At 43.3% G+C, this 17,236-nt stretch overlaps 1 protein-coding gene across 1 annotated transcript in view; it reads left to right on the top strand.

The window, feature by feature from the left end:
* The window catches only part of ftcd (formimidoyltransferase cyclodeaminase), a 29,770-nt gene extending 16,212 nt beyond the window's left edge, over positions 1-13,558 (top strand). Inside the window, exons 7-14 of the mRNA XM_080198506.1 lie at positions 1,126-1,257; positions 3,624-3,685; positions 5,481-5,607; positions 5,930-6,091; positions 9,503-9,546; positions 11,243-11,381; positions 11,722-11,817; positions 13,353-13,558. Coding sequence (XP_080054632.1) covers positions 1,126-1,257; positions 3,624-3,685; positions 5,481-5,607; positions 5,930-6,091; positions 9,503-9,546; positions 11,243-11,381; positions 11,722-11,817; positions 13,353-13,439 — 849 coding nt within the window. The 3' untranslated portion in view covers positions 13,440-13,558. The remainder of the gene's footprint in view (positions 1-1,125; positions 1,258-3,623; positions 3,686-5,480; positions 5,608-5,929; positions 6,092-9,502; positions 9,547-11,242; positions 11,382-11,721; positions 11,818-13,352) is intronic.
* The last annotated feature ends 3,678 nt before the right edge of the window (positions 13,559-17,236 follow it).

The raw sequence follows: 17,236 nt of genomic DNA, 5'->3' as shown, positions 1-17,236 counted from the left end.
ATTGACCAAGATCAGCTTTGTCAGAATGAAGGACGTGTTAACATTAAAGAAAATCGCACAATTGTTATGATGCAGAAGGAGGCCATTTAGCCCATCCTATCTGCACAGGCTGTCCAAATGGGCATCGTGACTTGGTGCCATTCCCCTGCCTTTTCCCCGTACCCCTGTTTCTATTCAAATAATCATCAAATGTCCTCCTGAACTCTTCAATTGTACCTGCCTCCTCCCAGGCAGTACATTCCAGAACGTAACTACTGCTGTGAAAAAGTGTTTCCTCACGTCACATTTCCTCCTTTTGCAAATCAGTTTAAAGTTCTGCCCTCTCATTCTTGACCATTTTACAAGGGGGAAGAGTTTCTCCCCATCTGTTCTGCCCAGTCCCCAAATGAACCTGAATCTTAGGAAGAGAGTGCTGAGGTGCTACATCTTTTTCATCTGTGTTATGTGCCATGGAGGCAATGGCAAAAAAAAATGAAGAGATCATTGATAAGCTGAATACGTTTGAGATGTAGACATATAGGAAGATGTTCCACATAATCTACTCGGACAGAAAGGCTAATGAGGAAGTGTTGATAATGGCTGGAGAAGAGAGGAAATGAGTGCATGATATCAAAGAGACAAAGATATAATACTTAGGCCACATCAATAGAGTAGGTTGTAGACACAGACAGTGTCGGAGAGGAAGAGTGACAGAAAACAAAGGAGATGGAAGCAGAGGGAAAAATGGATGATGGATATAATGGACTGGACGTTGTTGACTAATGCAGAATGTGTAAAGGCCATGCAGGAAAGGCAGAGGGGAGAAGGAGGCCATTTAGCCCATCCTATCTGCACAGGCTCTCCAAAAGGGCATCATGGCTTGGTGCCATTCCCCTGCCTTTGCCCCATACCCCTGTTTCTATTCAAATAATCATTGAATGTCCTCCTGAACTCCTCAATTATACCTGCCTCCTCCCAGGCAGTACATTCCAGAACCTATTTGTGTGAAAGTCAACCTTCTGGGAAGAAGATGACACCAAAGAACAAATGGGACTTAGTCAGGTTATTTGTCAATCGGAATACTCTTCATTCATGATGTAGTTGGTACTTCATTGTTGCCATGGTAATATGTTATTTTCTTCACAGGATTTGGACTTGCCAGTCGTGGGTTCTCAGATTGTGGGCCTCATCCCATTGAAAGCCATGATGGATGCAGCAGAATTTTACATGAAGAAGGAAAACTTATTTATTCTTGAGGAAGAGCACAAAGTCCGACTGGTTCGTGTGTCAACTGCAAATGGGGATGATTGATTTGATTGGTATACATATATTGGTATACAGTGAAAAGTACTGTTTGTTGCACACTATACAAAGCATACCGTTCATAGAGTACGTAGGTGAGAAGGAAAGGAAAGAGTGCAAAATGTAGTATTACAGCCATAGCTAGGGTGTAGAGAAAGATCAACTTAATATAAGGCAGGTCCATTCAAAAGTCTGATGGCAGCAAGGAAGATGCTGTTCTTGAGTCGGTTGGTACGTGATCTCAGACTTTTGTACCTTTTTCCTGATGGAAGAAGGTGGAAGAGAGAATGTCCGGGGTGAGTGGGGTCCTTGATTATGCTGGCTGCTTTTCTGAGGCAGTGGGAAGTTTTGACAGAGTCAATGGATGGGATGCTGGTTTGAATGACGGACTGGGCTATATTCATGACTCTTTGTAGTTTCTTGTGGTCTTGGTCAGAACCTGAGGCAGAGTTTTATTTGTCTGAGTTTAGTGTCCATTAATGTGAGGAATAGTCGTGTCAAACAATCAAACGCATCCATCTCAGATCCATGGAGATATCTCCCTGCCATTCCCACACCACGTGGGAAATGGACACTTTGCCATTTCACTTCCAATATCAGATTCAGTGATGTCTAGAAATCTAACCTAAAACTTGCATCAAGTCAACAGCACAGAAACAGGCCATTTGGACCACTCGGGTATGCCAATATTTATGTTTCACACAGGCCACCTCCTATTGTAATATCCTAACCAAATTAGGGGTTGTGGCTTTTAAACAAAAAGAAAAGGATGTGGTTTGCACATCTGGTTTGTAGGGTGGGGATTTCTAGCAGCACATGCTCTGAAACCAGAAAATCCTGTCCAAAGTCAATGAACCTTTCCATGGCCCACCCCTCACCTGCTACAATTCAACTGGCGGGCGGAATGGGAAAATTTGCCCCATTGATTCAAAATAACAACAGATTTATTGCAAGAACTGTTGCCTGCACAGAATAGAAAATGAAACTAAAGCAGGAGCCTCTGAAACACCCCAATGACACCACCATCAAATCATATGACTGGCTCTTAAAGCAATCATCCAACCAGTGGAATAAATAACTCCTGTGTTATCAACATTGAGAGTTTTAGATTAGGTTATTCATGACCTTGACTTCTGGAGGCAAGGTAAACTTTATCTTTTATAGAACATTATAACCATGTTCAATACAGATAGCAAAAGGCTCTACACAGAACTAGCTCTATCTATGCTCTGTTGTCATGTGATCTTCCGTCACTGATAATGTAGACTATATATTTAGATATTTAACATTAACCCTTTAAACAACACCTCCTATCTCTCCATCAGGATACCCTTCTTTTCTTTTCTCCATTAAGTACTGACCTAGTTTCCTCTTAAATGCATCAACAATCGTTCACCAGTACCTAAAATGTAAAAGCAGTTAGTGTGAGATAATCTCGGGGGATTGATTCCTGCACTACCTGCCTGTTCAAAAAAGGTTGTAGGGATAGCCCCAATAATTACAGACATGTCAATTTAACATCAGTGCTGAGAAGGACAGTGCTGAGGTTAGGAAACAGTTAACACAGTCACCTCAGTCACACACAATTAGCTAGACCAAGAGAAAAGTAAGAGGTGCTCGAGGAGGTTGAGGGTGGACAAATGAATTTGAAGGAGACAAGGTGAAGATGGGGATGAAATGTAAGCTAACAAGAGCTCAGGGATGGAATGTAGGGAGGCTGGAGAGAGAGACTTGAGGCAAAATGGAGAATAGCAGAGGAATAGAGATATTTTAAATTATCCTATGGAAATATTCCACACATGTTATAAATGAACCCTTTGACAGATTTATAATATACTCATAGTAAACTGCATGTATTATGATAGACACAACGTTTCATATACTGAATGTACCTACTTCTCATGAGGAAACACTGATGTGCCTTTGAGACACATCTTTTGAATGCAGGGGAAGATACATTATCCTTCTGCCCATCCTCAGTCTGGGCTTGTCCTGGAAATGTGGAACATCCCCTTTCTAACATAGAAGGTAAGTATAGGATACTTCCATTCCATATTGGACATGTGTGGGCTAGCTCCATTCTACTGTACTAGATAGGGAGTAAATCAGTGAGCATTAATTTAAGATGCTAATGTTTTTCGTAACACCACGCCGTCACTTCCTCCTTTACCTTCCGGCAAAAGTGTTGAATGTTATAGACCATGGTGGTTAAACAAAGTTATAGTGCAGACCAGCCACGATCGATTTAAATAGCCAGGAATAGATATGAAGGGCTGAATGGTCTGCTTCTGTTCCTTTATTTCTGTGTTCCTTATCATGCTGCTCTACCCACTTAACTGCAGGTTATAAGCCGCCTGGGACTGGATTCTCTCGCTCCTTTCAGTGCTAAAGAAAGGATCATTGAGTAAGTGATGCACTTTTTTATTAATCACTAAAACTGCTATTTCTAAACAACACTATCTGCTGACCTTTGAAGGGGACACGAGTGAAGGGTTAAGAGCAAATAGTTAGGAGTTTCTTCAGAACTGCTTTCACTCCAACAATGTTAAAACAGTGGAGTTCGATTCCTGGCTCGGGTCACTGTCTGTGTGGAGTTTGCACATTCTCCCCATGTCTACGTGTGTTTGCTCCGGTTTCCTCCCACACTCCAAAGATGTGTGGGTTAGGTGGATTGGTCATGCTAAATTGCCCCTTAGTGTCAGGGGGACTTGCTAGGGTTAAATGCATGGGGTTACCAGGATAAGGCCTGGGTGGGATTGTGGTTGATGTCAACTCAATGGGTTAAATGGTCTCCTTCTGCACTGTAGGATTCTATGACTGGGGGGTTTGCAGCCATAGGGAAAGGTGATATCATGAAGGCGTCACCCCAAATGTTTTTTGAGCTTTGGTAATTAATTTTCCTTCATTTTGTGTTTTTTTTTTCTGTTCCAGTAGGTATGAAGATGCATTTATCTACGTTAATACATTATCCCTTGGGGTCTGGGGCGTATTTAGTTAGCATGTTCAGGAAATCTCCATACAGCAACAGGAAGTGCTGGAAAATCTCAGCAGGTTTGACAGCACCTGTGGAGAGAGAATATTCTGTCAGATCTGCTGAGATTTTCCAGCATTTTCTGTTTGTGCTTCAGACTCCAGCATCTGCAGTATTTTGCTTTGATCTCCACACAGGCATAAATTTATTAACCCTAAATCTATGGGCGGCACTTTGCCTCACAGCGCTAGAGGCCAGAGTTCGATTCCTAGCTTGGGTCACTGTCTGTGCGGAGTCTGCATGTTCTCCCTGTGTCTATGTGGGTTTCGTCCGGGTGCTCCAGTTTTCTCCCACAGTCCAAAAGACACGCTGGTTAGATGCATTGGCCGTGCTAAATTCTCCTTCAGTGTACCCGAACAGGTACCAGAGTGTGGCAACGAGGAGATTTTCACAGTAACTTCATTGCTCTGTTATTGCAAGTCTACTTGAGACACTAATAAATAAACTTAATAGTCTGCAATCAAGTACAATGTATATAGCTGCACCTTAACTCTATACTGTAATGACAGAGGCCATTCTTACGATCACCCCCAACATCTCAGCTGGTTCACTAACTGAAAATGGGAAAGATGGTACAGCTTTAGTACCAGAGCACCACACAATTCTCGGTTGATATCCATCAGTAAACATTCCCTGACAGACATTTATAGCACTGAGCTACCCTCATCTATCCTCAAAAGTGTCACGTTTTATTCCTCATGTTACTTGCCTCTTTATCTTTGCCATTAGGTTTCCGCTCCTGCAGCTCTGTGACAAAGCAGAACAGGTTTCAGGAAAGAATGCCAGTGATGAACAGAGGCTAAGCTTGACATTCTGACATATAACCAACATTCTGCTACTCCATCCTTTATCACCACCACTCATGCTGCAATAAATTGACCATTTGACCAGGATGATGTTATTAGCTTCACCAATCTTTAGAGATAATACCCCAGAATGATCAATATAAATGTCTGGACTGGAATAAATAACAGTGACATAATGTACACCTAGCAGTAATCTGTGAATGGGACAAAAATATTTGCAACTCAAGAGTTGGTTGATTTAAAGAAAACTGCCTATGTATTTTATAATACTGTAAAGAAATGTTTAAAGAATATGATCTTCAATGGTCTCCCTAACGTTTTTAGGAGATTTGTTCCATGTATGGTATGTTTATTTTCATCAGATACATGGTGCAGGATGAGAGAGAGGACTGTCTGGTTTCTAGACCTTTGCGGGAGTTTATCCAAAGTGTCGGAGCTCGTTCCGCAGCCCCTGGAGGAGGATCTGTTGCTGCCGCCGTGGCTGCCATGGTTTGTGTCTTAAAGTTTCAGATGTACTGCAAAATACATCCTCAATTCAATTTCACAGTCACCCTTGTGACTAGTCGTAGAATCACAGAACCCCTACAGTGCAGGCGTAGGCCATTCAGCCCATCGGACTGTACCGATGACAATCCCACCCAGGCCCTGTCCCCATAACCCAATGTATTTACCCTGCTAACCTCCCTGACACTAAGGAGCAATTCAGCATGACCAATCAACCTAACCTGCACATCTTTGGACTAGTGTTGCGTTGTGCTTCTGCCTGTCTCTCTCCAATGAATTGCTTGATTAATCTGCATTCATTTACTAGGGTGCGGCCCTGGGTTCAATGGTTGGATTAATGACCTATGGGAAGCGACAGTTTGACCATCTGGACAGTCAAATGAGGAGACTGATTGTTCCATTCCATCAGACAATGAAGGAGCTTATTACAATGGTGGATGATGACTCCAACGCATTCAACAGCTACATGGTGAGTGATATATGAACGATTGATAAAGAACTGGCATTCAGTCTGATTAGGCCACAATTGAAATATTGCGTCCACTTCTGGCTACCACACATTAAGAAGGGTATGAAGGTCCTACAGAAGATGCAGTGGAGATTTTTCAGAATGGTTCCAGGGTTAGGTCAGAGAAACTGTGGCTGTTTTCCTTGGAGCAAAGGTGATCAAGGGAGATTTGTTAGAGGTATACAAAATTATGACATATTCAGCAATGTTAGACAAAGCTCCCAATCTTTTATTTATTAGTGCCATAAATAGGCTTACAATGAAGTTCCTGTGAAAATTCCCTAGTCATCACATTCCGGTGCCTGTTTGGCTACACTGAGGAAGAATTCAGCATGGCCAATGCACCTAACCAGTACATCTTATGGACTGTGGAAGGAAACTGGAGCATCTGGAGGAAATCCAACCAGATACGGTGAGAATATGCAGACTCCCCGTAGACAGTGACCCAAACCTGGAATCGAACCCAGATCCCTGGTGCTGTGAGGCAGCAGTGCTAACTACTGTGCCACCGTGCCACCCTGCTGGTACAAAAACTAGGGAAATGTAGATTTAAGGTTTTGGGTACAAGGTGCAGGGATGATGTGGGAAAGAACGTTCTTATGTGGTGGGTGGTAATGAGTTGGATCTTATTGTCTATAAAGGTGGTGCAAGTGATGACAGTGAATGATTTCAAAAGGAAATTGGATTTGCTTACGAGGGAGATAAAGTTGCAGGGCTGTGGAGATAGAGTGAGGTAAAGGAGCTGACTGGACTGTTCTACAGAGAGCTAGCATAGGGCAGAATAGTCTCCATCGCAGCAAAATCCAATGTCAATGGAAAAAGTGGGATTGATCCCACCAGCGGCAGTGGTGACTTTTTCCACCTTATTGCATGGCACTTAGTTGGTCACTCATCGCCAAGGATTCCCTCACAGCTAGACTGCCAACTAATTTTCCACATTGCACAACACCCAGTCCAAAATTACCCGCTCCCTTGTTGGTTCCTCAGCATATTGATCCATAAATCTTTCCCGTACACACTTCAGAAATTCCTCCTCTACTGTACTGTGACTAATCTGACCCACCCAGTCTACACGCAGATTAAAGTCACCTGTAATATCAGATGTTCCTTTATCACACCATCTCTGATTTCCTGTCTAATGCTATTCCCAACATTACTACGAAAGTTTGGTGGTCTGTATACCACCCCCATGAATGTTTTTTACCCTTTGGTGTTTCTTAACTCGACCCATACACATTCCACACTGTCTGTGCTAATATCTTTCCTTGATATTTTATCAATATCTTCTTTAATTAACAATGCAACTTTTCTTTCTGTCTGTCCTTCCTAAATACTGAATAACCCTCAATGTTTAGCTCTCGTCCTTGGTCACCTAAGAGCCATGTCTTTGTAATCCCAATTATATTATACCCCTTTAACACGGTAGAGTCATTTAAGAGTAACTTAGACAGGCACATGAGTGGGTTGCAGATGGGTGGATATAGGAGATTGTTTTAAATAAGGGTCATTAGCATTGGGGCGTCCCTGGTAAGGTAAATGGATATGGTACAATAATAATGTTTTTTTTTTCCTTTTCATTCACAGGTTTTAAGTCGGTCCGCCTTGTGTCCAACGAGGGGCATACACGCGATGGGTCGTACTTGGGCTGCTCTTGGTTGTTCGAGATTGGCCTAGTGCTTCATGTCGTTAGTGTGTGCCTAAACTGGACCAGATACTGGGCAGGACGACAGATCAGTGACTATCACTGATTGCTGTGCAGACACATGGATTTGGGCCGGTGTCTGTGGGAGTTTGCGCATTCTCCCCGTGCTTGCGTGGGTTTTCTCCAGGTGCTCCGGTTTCCTCCCACACCCCAAAGATGTGCTGTTAGGCTGATTGGCAGGAATAAATTGTCCCTAAATCAGTTTCCCTCAATGTGGATGGCCATAAAACATTAGACAAGGGTTGTGGGTGGAGAGGGGGACTGGTGGTGTTGAGATGGCGGCGCGGGCTCGTTGGGCCGAAGGGCCTGTTTCCCGGGCTGTTTTTGTTCTTTGTTCTTGATTTTTACATCTGCCTGCACAACTAATTCATCCATTTTATTTCGAATGCTCCAAGCATTTAGAAACAAAATTTTAAGGCTAGTCCTTTTAACATTATTCAGTTCCCACTACTTTTTTTTAGTGTCCTTTTCTGATTCTGGTCTTTAATTTCTCTGTAAAAGACCTGTTAATTCCTACTGTTTGCTTTCTATTGGTTAACTAACCTCTATCCAAGCTAACATGGTAAAGCTTTTTCAAGTTTATTAATTAGTGTCACAAGTAAGCTTACTTTTACATTGCAGTGCAATTACTGTGAAAATCCCCAAGTCGCCACATTCCAGGTACACTGAGGGAGAATTTAGCATGGCCAATGCACCCTAACCTACATGTCTTTCAGACTGTGGGAAGAAACCAGAACACCCAGAGGAAACCCGTGCAGACGCTGCAGAGTGACCCAAGTCGGGAATCAAACCTTGGTCCCTGGCACTGTGAAGCAGCAGTGCTACCACTGTGCCCCCAACCCTGTGGGATCCTACTTTGTATATTAACCTTTTGTGTGGCACTTCATCAAATGCCTTCTGGAAGTCCAGATATACTAGATCTACCGAACCCCCATTATCCATTTTGCCTGTTATATCTTTAAAGAATTCGAGCAAATTAGTCAAACGTGGTTTACCCTTAATAAAACCATGGACTGTGTTTGACTTTCCAAATGCCCTGTTATTACTTCCTTAATAATGGGTTCCAACAATTTCCCAATCAGAGTTGTCAAACTATCTGGCCTATAGTTTCCTACTTCCTGCCTTGCTCCCTTTTGGAACAGGGATGTTACTATAATGATGTGTTTCCAATTCACTGGAACCTTTCCAAAATCCGAGGAATCTTGGAATATTACAACCAAAGTCTCCACTATCTCTGCTACCACTTCCTTTAAAACATGACCTCCTGTACCTTTCTCCTTTTTATGCTGAGTGAATTGGATCAATTAAGGTGAAAAGAAATCTGTACGGAGCATAAACCCTGCTGTAGACTAGTTGATTAATGTCCATGCTGTAAATTTGATGTATTGTTATGATAGACTTTGTGCAGGCAGCTGCTGGCACAGTGTACTGACTATTACTATATGGATTCTGGAAGAGGAAGGGAGAGTACGTGTTGAAGGTGCTTGCTTGAGACTGTCAATGTTTTTGATCCTTTAAATATTTTGGGGACTTAATCTGCGCAACAAAGAGTTGGCTTTGCATTACCCCTGGGCCCACGTTCTCTTCCATCCCCACTTATTCCTCAATGTGTGTGTCTATCTAGAGGAACGTGATAAATTGAGCTTGTGATCTTCCAATCTCTTCTTCAGGCTGCCATCAAGATGCCCAAGTCGACATCAGCAGAAAGGGAAAGGTAAGTCACACTCGTAGGAGTGCCAAATTTCAAAGGAAGCAACAATTTATACCGCTAGAGAGAAGTGCGCTGATTGGTCAGAGTTGACTTGCCAACCAATGTCCCCCACACTTTTGTTTCATTCAAAAAAAGGCCTGGATATGTTCCTTTAGAGGACAGGACCCTGTGGATGAATATACAGGAAACTGTGTTATCCAGCACACAGTTGGATGTGTGCTGTGGCTCATGAAAAATAGAGTTGTCACCTTAACCGTTAAATTTACCTGCTCATTTTGGAAGCAGAAATGGAGTCTCCACATGGCTTGCTGACCACAGCTCATGAAATTGGGTCCGGCTTGACGATTTTACTGACCTGACCTGCTGACATTTCATGTGAACAATAGTGCAGGACACACCAAGAATATTCGCAGTGTACTGCACTACTGTCCTTGTGGAGTCTTGAGCTTTTTTCCATGTGGATTCCTGCGCTATATTCACGCCCCCACCCCGCCGGAGCCCTGTACTATTGTCTTCTGGTGTCATGAATTTTGTCTACTATTCTTTGGGGCACTTTAGGTGGATTAAGTCCTTAGTGAAGCCGCAGGAGATATTTCTGAGAATGAATGCAATGATGAGGAATTTCAGTTGCATGGATAGATTGGAGAGGTTGGTAGTGTTCTTCTTGGGAAGAGAGATTTGATAGAAGTGATCAATGAGGGATCGGGATACTGTCAATAGGGGGAAATGTGGACCGAGAAGCGTGGGATATATATTTAAGGTGAATGGCAACAGGAAATAAAAACAGGAAAATGAGGAACTCCTTTACTATGTAATGAATGGTGAGGACGGTGTTTCCCAAATTCTTTCCCACTGTAATTCAATTTAATGTGTGAAGATTGGTGTAACTCCTGAATGAGAGCAGTAAGGAGGGTCTTGGAGGCAGGGAGGGTTGGGGGGGTGGGTAGCTGTCAGCTGGTTGAGGGGGAAGGAGAGTTGTTGAGCACGGGGCAGTGGCTTTGTCCACAACTCTTTTGAAGATTCTGATGTGGTCTTGGGGCGGTGCTCCCCAAACGTTTTCCCATTGTGACCCCAGTTGATGCAGCCTCTGAGCTAAGCATCCTGTGTACAAAAGTAAAGCGACCTCAACACTGATCCCAGAACACACTCAACACAAGTCTTCACTTGACAGTCACTTCTGCTAAGGTGGAGCTCTCAACCCTGGTGGTCAGCCCACAATCCCAAGATGAGACATGACCTACGGTTTGGGAAGCCTTAGGTTAGAATCAGGAATGTGCTAGCTGAGAAGGAGATTCAACTGAAATGTTCAAAATTGCATAAACACATGAAGAGTAAAAAGGCCAGGTATCAGGGAAAGGTTGGCTGAGAGGAATAATTGAGTTGCTCTTGCAGTGAGCTGACACAGATAAGATGGGCTGAATAGTCTTCCACTGTGCTGTAATCATTTTATAATTCAGTAACTCTACAGTGGTGGATTTTGGGACAATGTCTGATTTGGATATTCTCGAGGTGTTCTGCAGTGTTGTCACTGTTGTACTTGCTGCTTTACTGAGGATATAACAGCCTCAGTAATTACAAGGAAAGTTACAATCCATCCCATGGTGGCATTAGGAGGGCCTTCGACAAAGTTGCACACTTTCAGTCGACAGAACAGCACTCACGGCGACAAGAGCCAGATCTCTCTGTTTTCCTTTCACAGGCGAGAAGCTGCGATGCAGGATGGCTTGAAGAAAGCAGTCAGCGTCCCTCTGTCCCTGGCAGAGAAAGTGAACAGCCTGTGGCCAGTGCTCCGGGAGATGGCAACATGTGGAAACCTGGCCTGCAAATCTGATCTACAGGTAGGCACGGGTTACAGGCCGAGTAAGAAACCCTCAAGCGGCGTCTCCCTGGTTCCTCAGAAATAACCAACAAGTTTTGGTTAGTTTACATGGAGGTTTGGCTAGGCGGGAGCAAATGTTGATCACTCATGGCATCCAAATGGAAACTTTAATATTTGGAGCCATGCCGCTGTTGTATCATAACTGTTTATCATTCTTTGAGAAGAATCTAGATTCCTCTAGCTCATTTAAAAACTGATTTCCATTTAAGGCTGTAGAACCTAATTTATTTCCCCCCAGCCTGTGATCTAATCGAACACTGGAATATATTTTGACTATGAACTCTCTGTCTTGTTTTTAGGTGGCGGCTAAAGCTTTAGAGCTGGGAGTATTTGGGGCCCATTACAACATTATCATTAATCTCAAAGATATCAAAGAGGAGGAGTTCAATGCCAAGGTATCGATGGAACACAGGACACGGGTTTGAACACAGAACAGGATTGCAGGGGGGGTATGGACAGACTGGTGAAAGGGGTAGATACATAGCAGAATAATGTGAAGTAATGCATTTTGCTTGGAGGAATGTGAATAGACAGTGTAAACTAATTATAAAAGGGGGTACAGGAAGAGAGAAACCTGGTGATTTATGTATGAAAATCCTTGAAAGAGGCAGATGATAAAACAAGTGAATTACACAGGATCCTTCTCCATAAAAGTCAAGGACTTTCACTGTTGAGGTGAACCACTCACAGTTCAGCAGAGTCCACCTCTGTTTAAATCCCCCTATCTCACACAATTTTTGTTTTGGGGGTAGCAGTTCAGGATAAACTCAAGCCCACTGACCCCAGAAGCAGATTTTAGGTGGCCATGGAGTTCGCTGAGTGTGGGTTAGAAGGCCCACCTCAGTTCTATGGATCCCAATTGTAATAAAATCTATTTGACCTTCCCCCACTCCCCATGGCCAGTTTGCCAACTAAATGCCAACACTTCCCCCACCTACCCCCTCCTGACTCCTCACACCCTCCATGCCAAGATAAGGATAACTTGTGTCCCCCATACATTCCCCCCATGGCTCCTCACAGCCTCCATGTCAATGCAATGCTAACTCATGCCCCCACATTGCCTCCATGCCAACTCAGCTAGTTTCCACTTTGGGCAGACCTCAGGAGCCATACAAAGATGAAATAAAATAAACCTCTAAAAATCTAAATGAGCTCTCGCTCTATAAACATGATCATAAAAAAATCTTCCATTCATGAAGCCCATTGAAAGCGTTTTAATCTCACGTGGATAATCTCTTAGACAGGACTGAGGGAAGGTCTGAACATTTTGATAAATAGGTTCAAATTATTTCCAGGGCAGAAGAATCCTGTAGGCATAGATTCAAGGTAATTGGCAAAAATCCAGTGGTGAGTTGTAGAGTTTTATTCAGCTAGTTGTTGTGAACTTTAAGCCCTGCCTGAAAAGATGGAAACAGATTCAGATGTAACTCTCAAAATGTAATAGGGTATATAATTGAAAGATGTGAATGTTATTGGAGAACAACTGGAAAGCAGACTGGAAAATATTGCCATGTTGCAGTGGGGATAACTGAGGATAAACCCCACGTTGTGCAGCAAGGACATCTCCTCAATGTTGTAAACGTAAGAGCTTTGTGTGTAAATCCAAAGCTTCATATATAATTGTATAATTAAAGTGGGCAGATGTTTCATTTGTTTGTAGGGATACAGTACATGCAAGCATTTGTCATTTTCTGTACTCTTACTGTCTGAGTCTAGAAACTCCGGAATTTTCTGGCCGCTCTCACCACAAGGGCTGGAAATTCCTGCCGGAGATCGATGAACCTTTATGTGATCCACCAAATTTACTGTCCTGCCCGTTACAATTCCCCTGGCAGGTGGGATGGGAAAATTCTGCCCCGTGTGTAGATTGTGTTGAAGAATGACATTTTCTTACAGATTAGGAGTTAACCATCTCTCTGCTTCTCCACAGGCTAGACTGAAGGCCTTTGACCTCTTGGATCAGGCTAAACGGAACACAGCTCAGGTCTTAGAGCTGATTGACAAACGGGAAGAGTGAGAAACTGGACCACAACAATGGGGGAAACACAGAACATCAGCTTGAAAATCCATAGGAACATCTGGCGATTGTTAAGTATCTACGTTCATCAGCAGTGGTGAATAAAAGAATAACATTGACCAGTGTGTGTAAGGTTTTCTTGGTGAAAATACTGGTCTTTGGAGCTGTAAGGGGATGAATTTTACTTTCTGAAATTGGGCGCACTGCCCCCCCCCCACCTCTCCAACACCTCCACTCCACCCCCAATGACCCCCCCTCAATCCATCACTGTCCTGCTATCAGAGTGTACAAGCAGCAATCCAGCCACTTTGTGTCCAAGCTCTAGTGCCACAGGAGGCTCCGCCTCGCAAGGGACAACATGACAACAATATGCAGCATGATTGGGCTGGAGATCACCTCCAATGTGTGGCTGTGCACCCAATGTCACTGACTCTGAAAGCCTCAGTAACCCTAGATTTTTATATATTTGAATCTTTCCGGACGATCTGTGTGGAATATCCCAATCAGCTGTCCATAGATATGTCAAACGTGTAACTGATGTCATTTGACACTGTCAGACGGACCAAGTCAGCCAGACTGAGTTAACCAGAGGCTTCACCACTACAACCGGGGTTCTCCCTCATCCAGGATGCGTTCTTGCAGCCATCAGGGCCACAGCGGGTCAGCTGGGTGCCTTTGTGAATAGGAAGGGTTACCACTCCATGCACATGCAGACAGGATGTGAGCACAGGACCCATTCATCCAGTCTGTGAAAGGCCCCCAGGCAGCTCCCATGGTGCACACTCCCAGGCTGTTCACGGTGCTGGTTCAGCCGGTGGGTTGCTGGGTGATGAAGGGCATTCATTGAAATGATCATCCATGATGCCACTCAGGCTCCCAAGAACAAAGGCTGAAGAGAGGTACAATCAGTGTCGTGGCAAAAATGTTGAGGAACCACTCGATCTGTGATATAAACAATCTGATTTATACAAAATAAATTACTGGCAGAGATCAAAGTTTCTTTGGAAAAGTGATGGAGCTCACACCAAACCATAATAGTGTGAGTGAATTGCAAGGTGTGCCCAAGTAAACCACTTGTGGTGAGAAATGAGTTGCTGCTGAGGCAGCCAACCCGAATGTGGGAACTGAAGAGTTCAATAAAAGGGATACAGCATCCAGGGAAGAAGCTTGGATCACTCCCAAGAAACATGCTGATGTAGAAATTATTTGTGTTTCCAATGCAACAAAAAGGGTCATTTCCAAGCACGGTATAGAATAAAACTAACAGGACAGAATGTGCAAACAAAATCCCCCAACAGTTAGTTTAACTCCTGTGAAGAGCCTGGCACATGACCCTTACTGTTTCCTTAAAGTGCCACCTATAGAGAGAGTTCTGATATTTACCATCAAGTCTTAAACAGGGGCTGCAGTACAGTCCTAGAAAAGCAGATGTTTTGTTACCTTGAAAAAGGCACCGCACCTCTGAGATTAAATGAGTCTTGAACTGTATTGTCCACCTATGTGGAGATGCTGGCGTTGGCTACCTACGCCAGAGAGACACTGCAGACTTTCGGGGCAGCAACAATCACAGTGTCCAACAAGCTTCAGCCGTCACCTGTTTTGGTAATTCAGGGTCATTGGCCTTGTTTAATGGGATATGATTGGCTTAAGCAGATTAAGCTAAATTGGTCAGAGATATTAGGTCTGCGAGATGGAGGTTTTTAGGGGCTGTTATATAAATATTCCAAGGTCTTCCAAAATGAAGTAGCATGTATGAGGGGAGCTAAAACTAAAATATATTTGAATCCAGAGCTTGTCCGGTGCCTTATGAGCTTCATCATAAGGTTGAAGTCGAACTCGAGTGTGGAAGATTTGGGTCTCATAAAGCCTGTTCAATTCTCAGAATGGGCCACACCCATAATCCTGACCCTAAAACCAATGGACTGTAAACATCTGTGGGGACTACAAATTGACAGAGTTAATCTAGGAGCTCAAGTAGACAAGATACCCCATTCTTAAAATTGAAGCTCTCTACACAAAGCTACCTGGAGGTTTAAAAGATACCATGTTAGACCTCTGTCATGCTTACCAGCAGTTGGAATTGGATGTGGACTCAGAGATTGGTAATCATCAATACTCACAAGGGTTTTTCCAGTATATACACATCAGCCTTTTGGAATCTCATCAGTCTGTGCTATTTTCCAACAAGCAATGAAAAGTCTATTACAAAGCATCCCAAATGTGGTGGTGTATCTGAACAAGGTTTTAATTATAGGAGCCACACCTGAACAACTCAGAAGAAGTTATGCAGCAGTTTAAAGAAGCAAGGGGTTAGGCTTAAGCTGGAGGAATAAACTTTCCAAGCAGACAAAGTTATCTATTTAGGAGGAATGTAAAAGGTTTGCAACTTTTGGAAGTCAAAGTAAAAGCCATAAAAAAAATTTTATGGCCATCAAATGTCTCTAAATTCCATTTGTCAGAATGGTGAATTATTATGGTAAATTTCTGCAAAATGTGTCGACCATCTTAGCCATCCACCAAAGAAACATCAATGATGAAAACCAGAAGAGACATTCATAGAAATCAAATGGATTTTGTAGTTGACCCAACAAAGCCCTAAGGCATGACTTGTGATCCAACACTGTATGAAGTGGGAGCAATTCTGTTCCACAGAACTCCTGGTGAAGCAGAAAGGCCACCTGCCTTTTTCCTCAAGGACCTTATCTGGGGCAGAAAAGAAATATTTCCAAATCCATAAAGAAAGCTTGGGGGTAATATACATGTTTATGGTCAGCATTTTACAATTATTTGGACGTCGTCAGAGGAGATAAGCGAATGCTGCCAATAGTTGCGGCAAGAGTGCAGAGGTGGGCTCTCTCATTGCTCATGTACAATTACATCGCATAGGAGTACGATATCTACTGCGAAGTGTCAAGATGGGAAACTGACCCATCAAGTATGAAAGTGCGTATTTCTGGTTGGGAAGGATCAGTAGTTGGAGCCAGGCAGGAGTAGCGTACAGTCACATAGTTATTCTGTCAAACCTTATTTGTATATATCATTATTCATTGTTTTATCAATAAAGCCTTTCCGTCCTGAAGTCTCATTGATTCGCTCTCAATCTATTACACTTCCACTAGAGAGTGAGGATCTAAAGCTGCTCACTAGATCGCATCAAGGTGAGGCCAGAGGAAGGTTTTGGAACTGAGGGTTACACCACATTAAAGCAGAGACTAGTGCATCATCTAAGAGAAATATGAAACATTCTGGGGGAATTGGGAGAGAGCACCAGCATTGGCATAGGTGCTCTCCTGGTTCTAGGGGAGTTTCTTACATAACAGCAGCTGGCATAAAACCTAAAAAAAGGTATCAACTACTGAGGACGCAAAATAAATAATATTGGCAGACTTCAGACAGTTAAACCTCAGGAATAACTTGAAGTGAAGTTAGCAATCCCAATTTCAATGAAGAGTTAAATTTAATCCAAATTGGGAAAGATAATTTCTCATTTTTCTCAATAAATCATACCTAAGCTGGAGTTTTTGGGGTTAGTCCATCTTTTCCCAATATACATTGAATTGAAGCTGGATGCTCAAACTCCATTGCTTAACGGACAGAGAGACTGCGCCCACTGAGCATGCGCTCAGACCACAGGGCGTGTTGGGATTTGTTATCTATTCGCAGACTCGCGTTGCATGCCGGGCGGAGGGTCAGTCCCAGAATGCGCAGCGCCCTTTCGCAGTGCATGCTGGGCGGAAGGTCAGTCCCAGGATGCGCGGTGCGATTTCGCAGTGTGTGCCGGCTGGAAGGTCAGTCCC

The sequence above is a fragment of the Carcharhinus amblyrhynchos genome, chromosome 11 (assembly GCF_965287045.1).
Source record: "Carcharhinus amblyrhynchos chromosome 11, sCarAmb.v2.hapA, whole genome shotgun sequence".
In the NCBI taxonomy this organism is placed as follows: Eukaryota; Metazoa; Chordata; class Chondrichthyes; order Carcharhiniformes; family Carcharhinidae; genus Carcharhinus; species Carcharhinus amblyrhynchos.
Note: the sequence above shows the minus strand (reverse complement) of the source record. Positions and strands in the feature narration are given on the sequence as shown.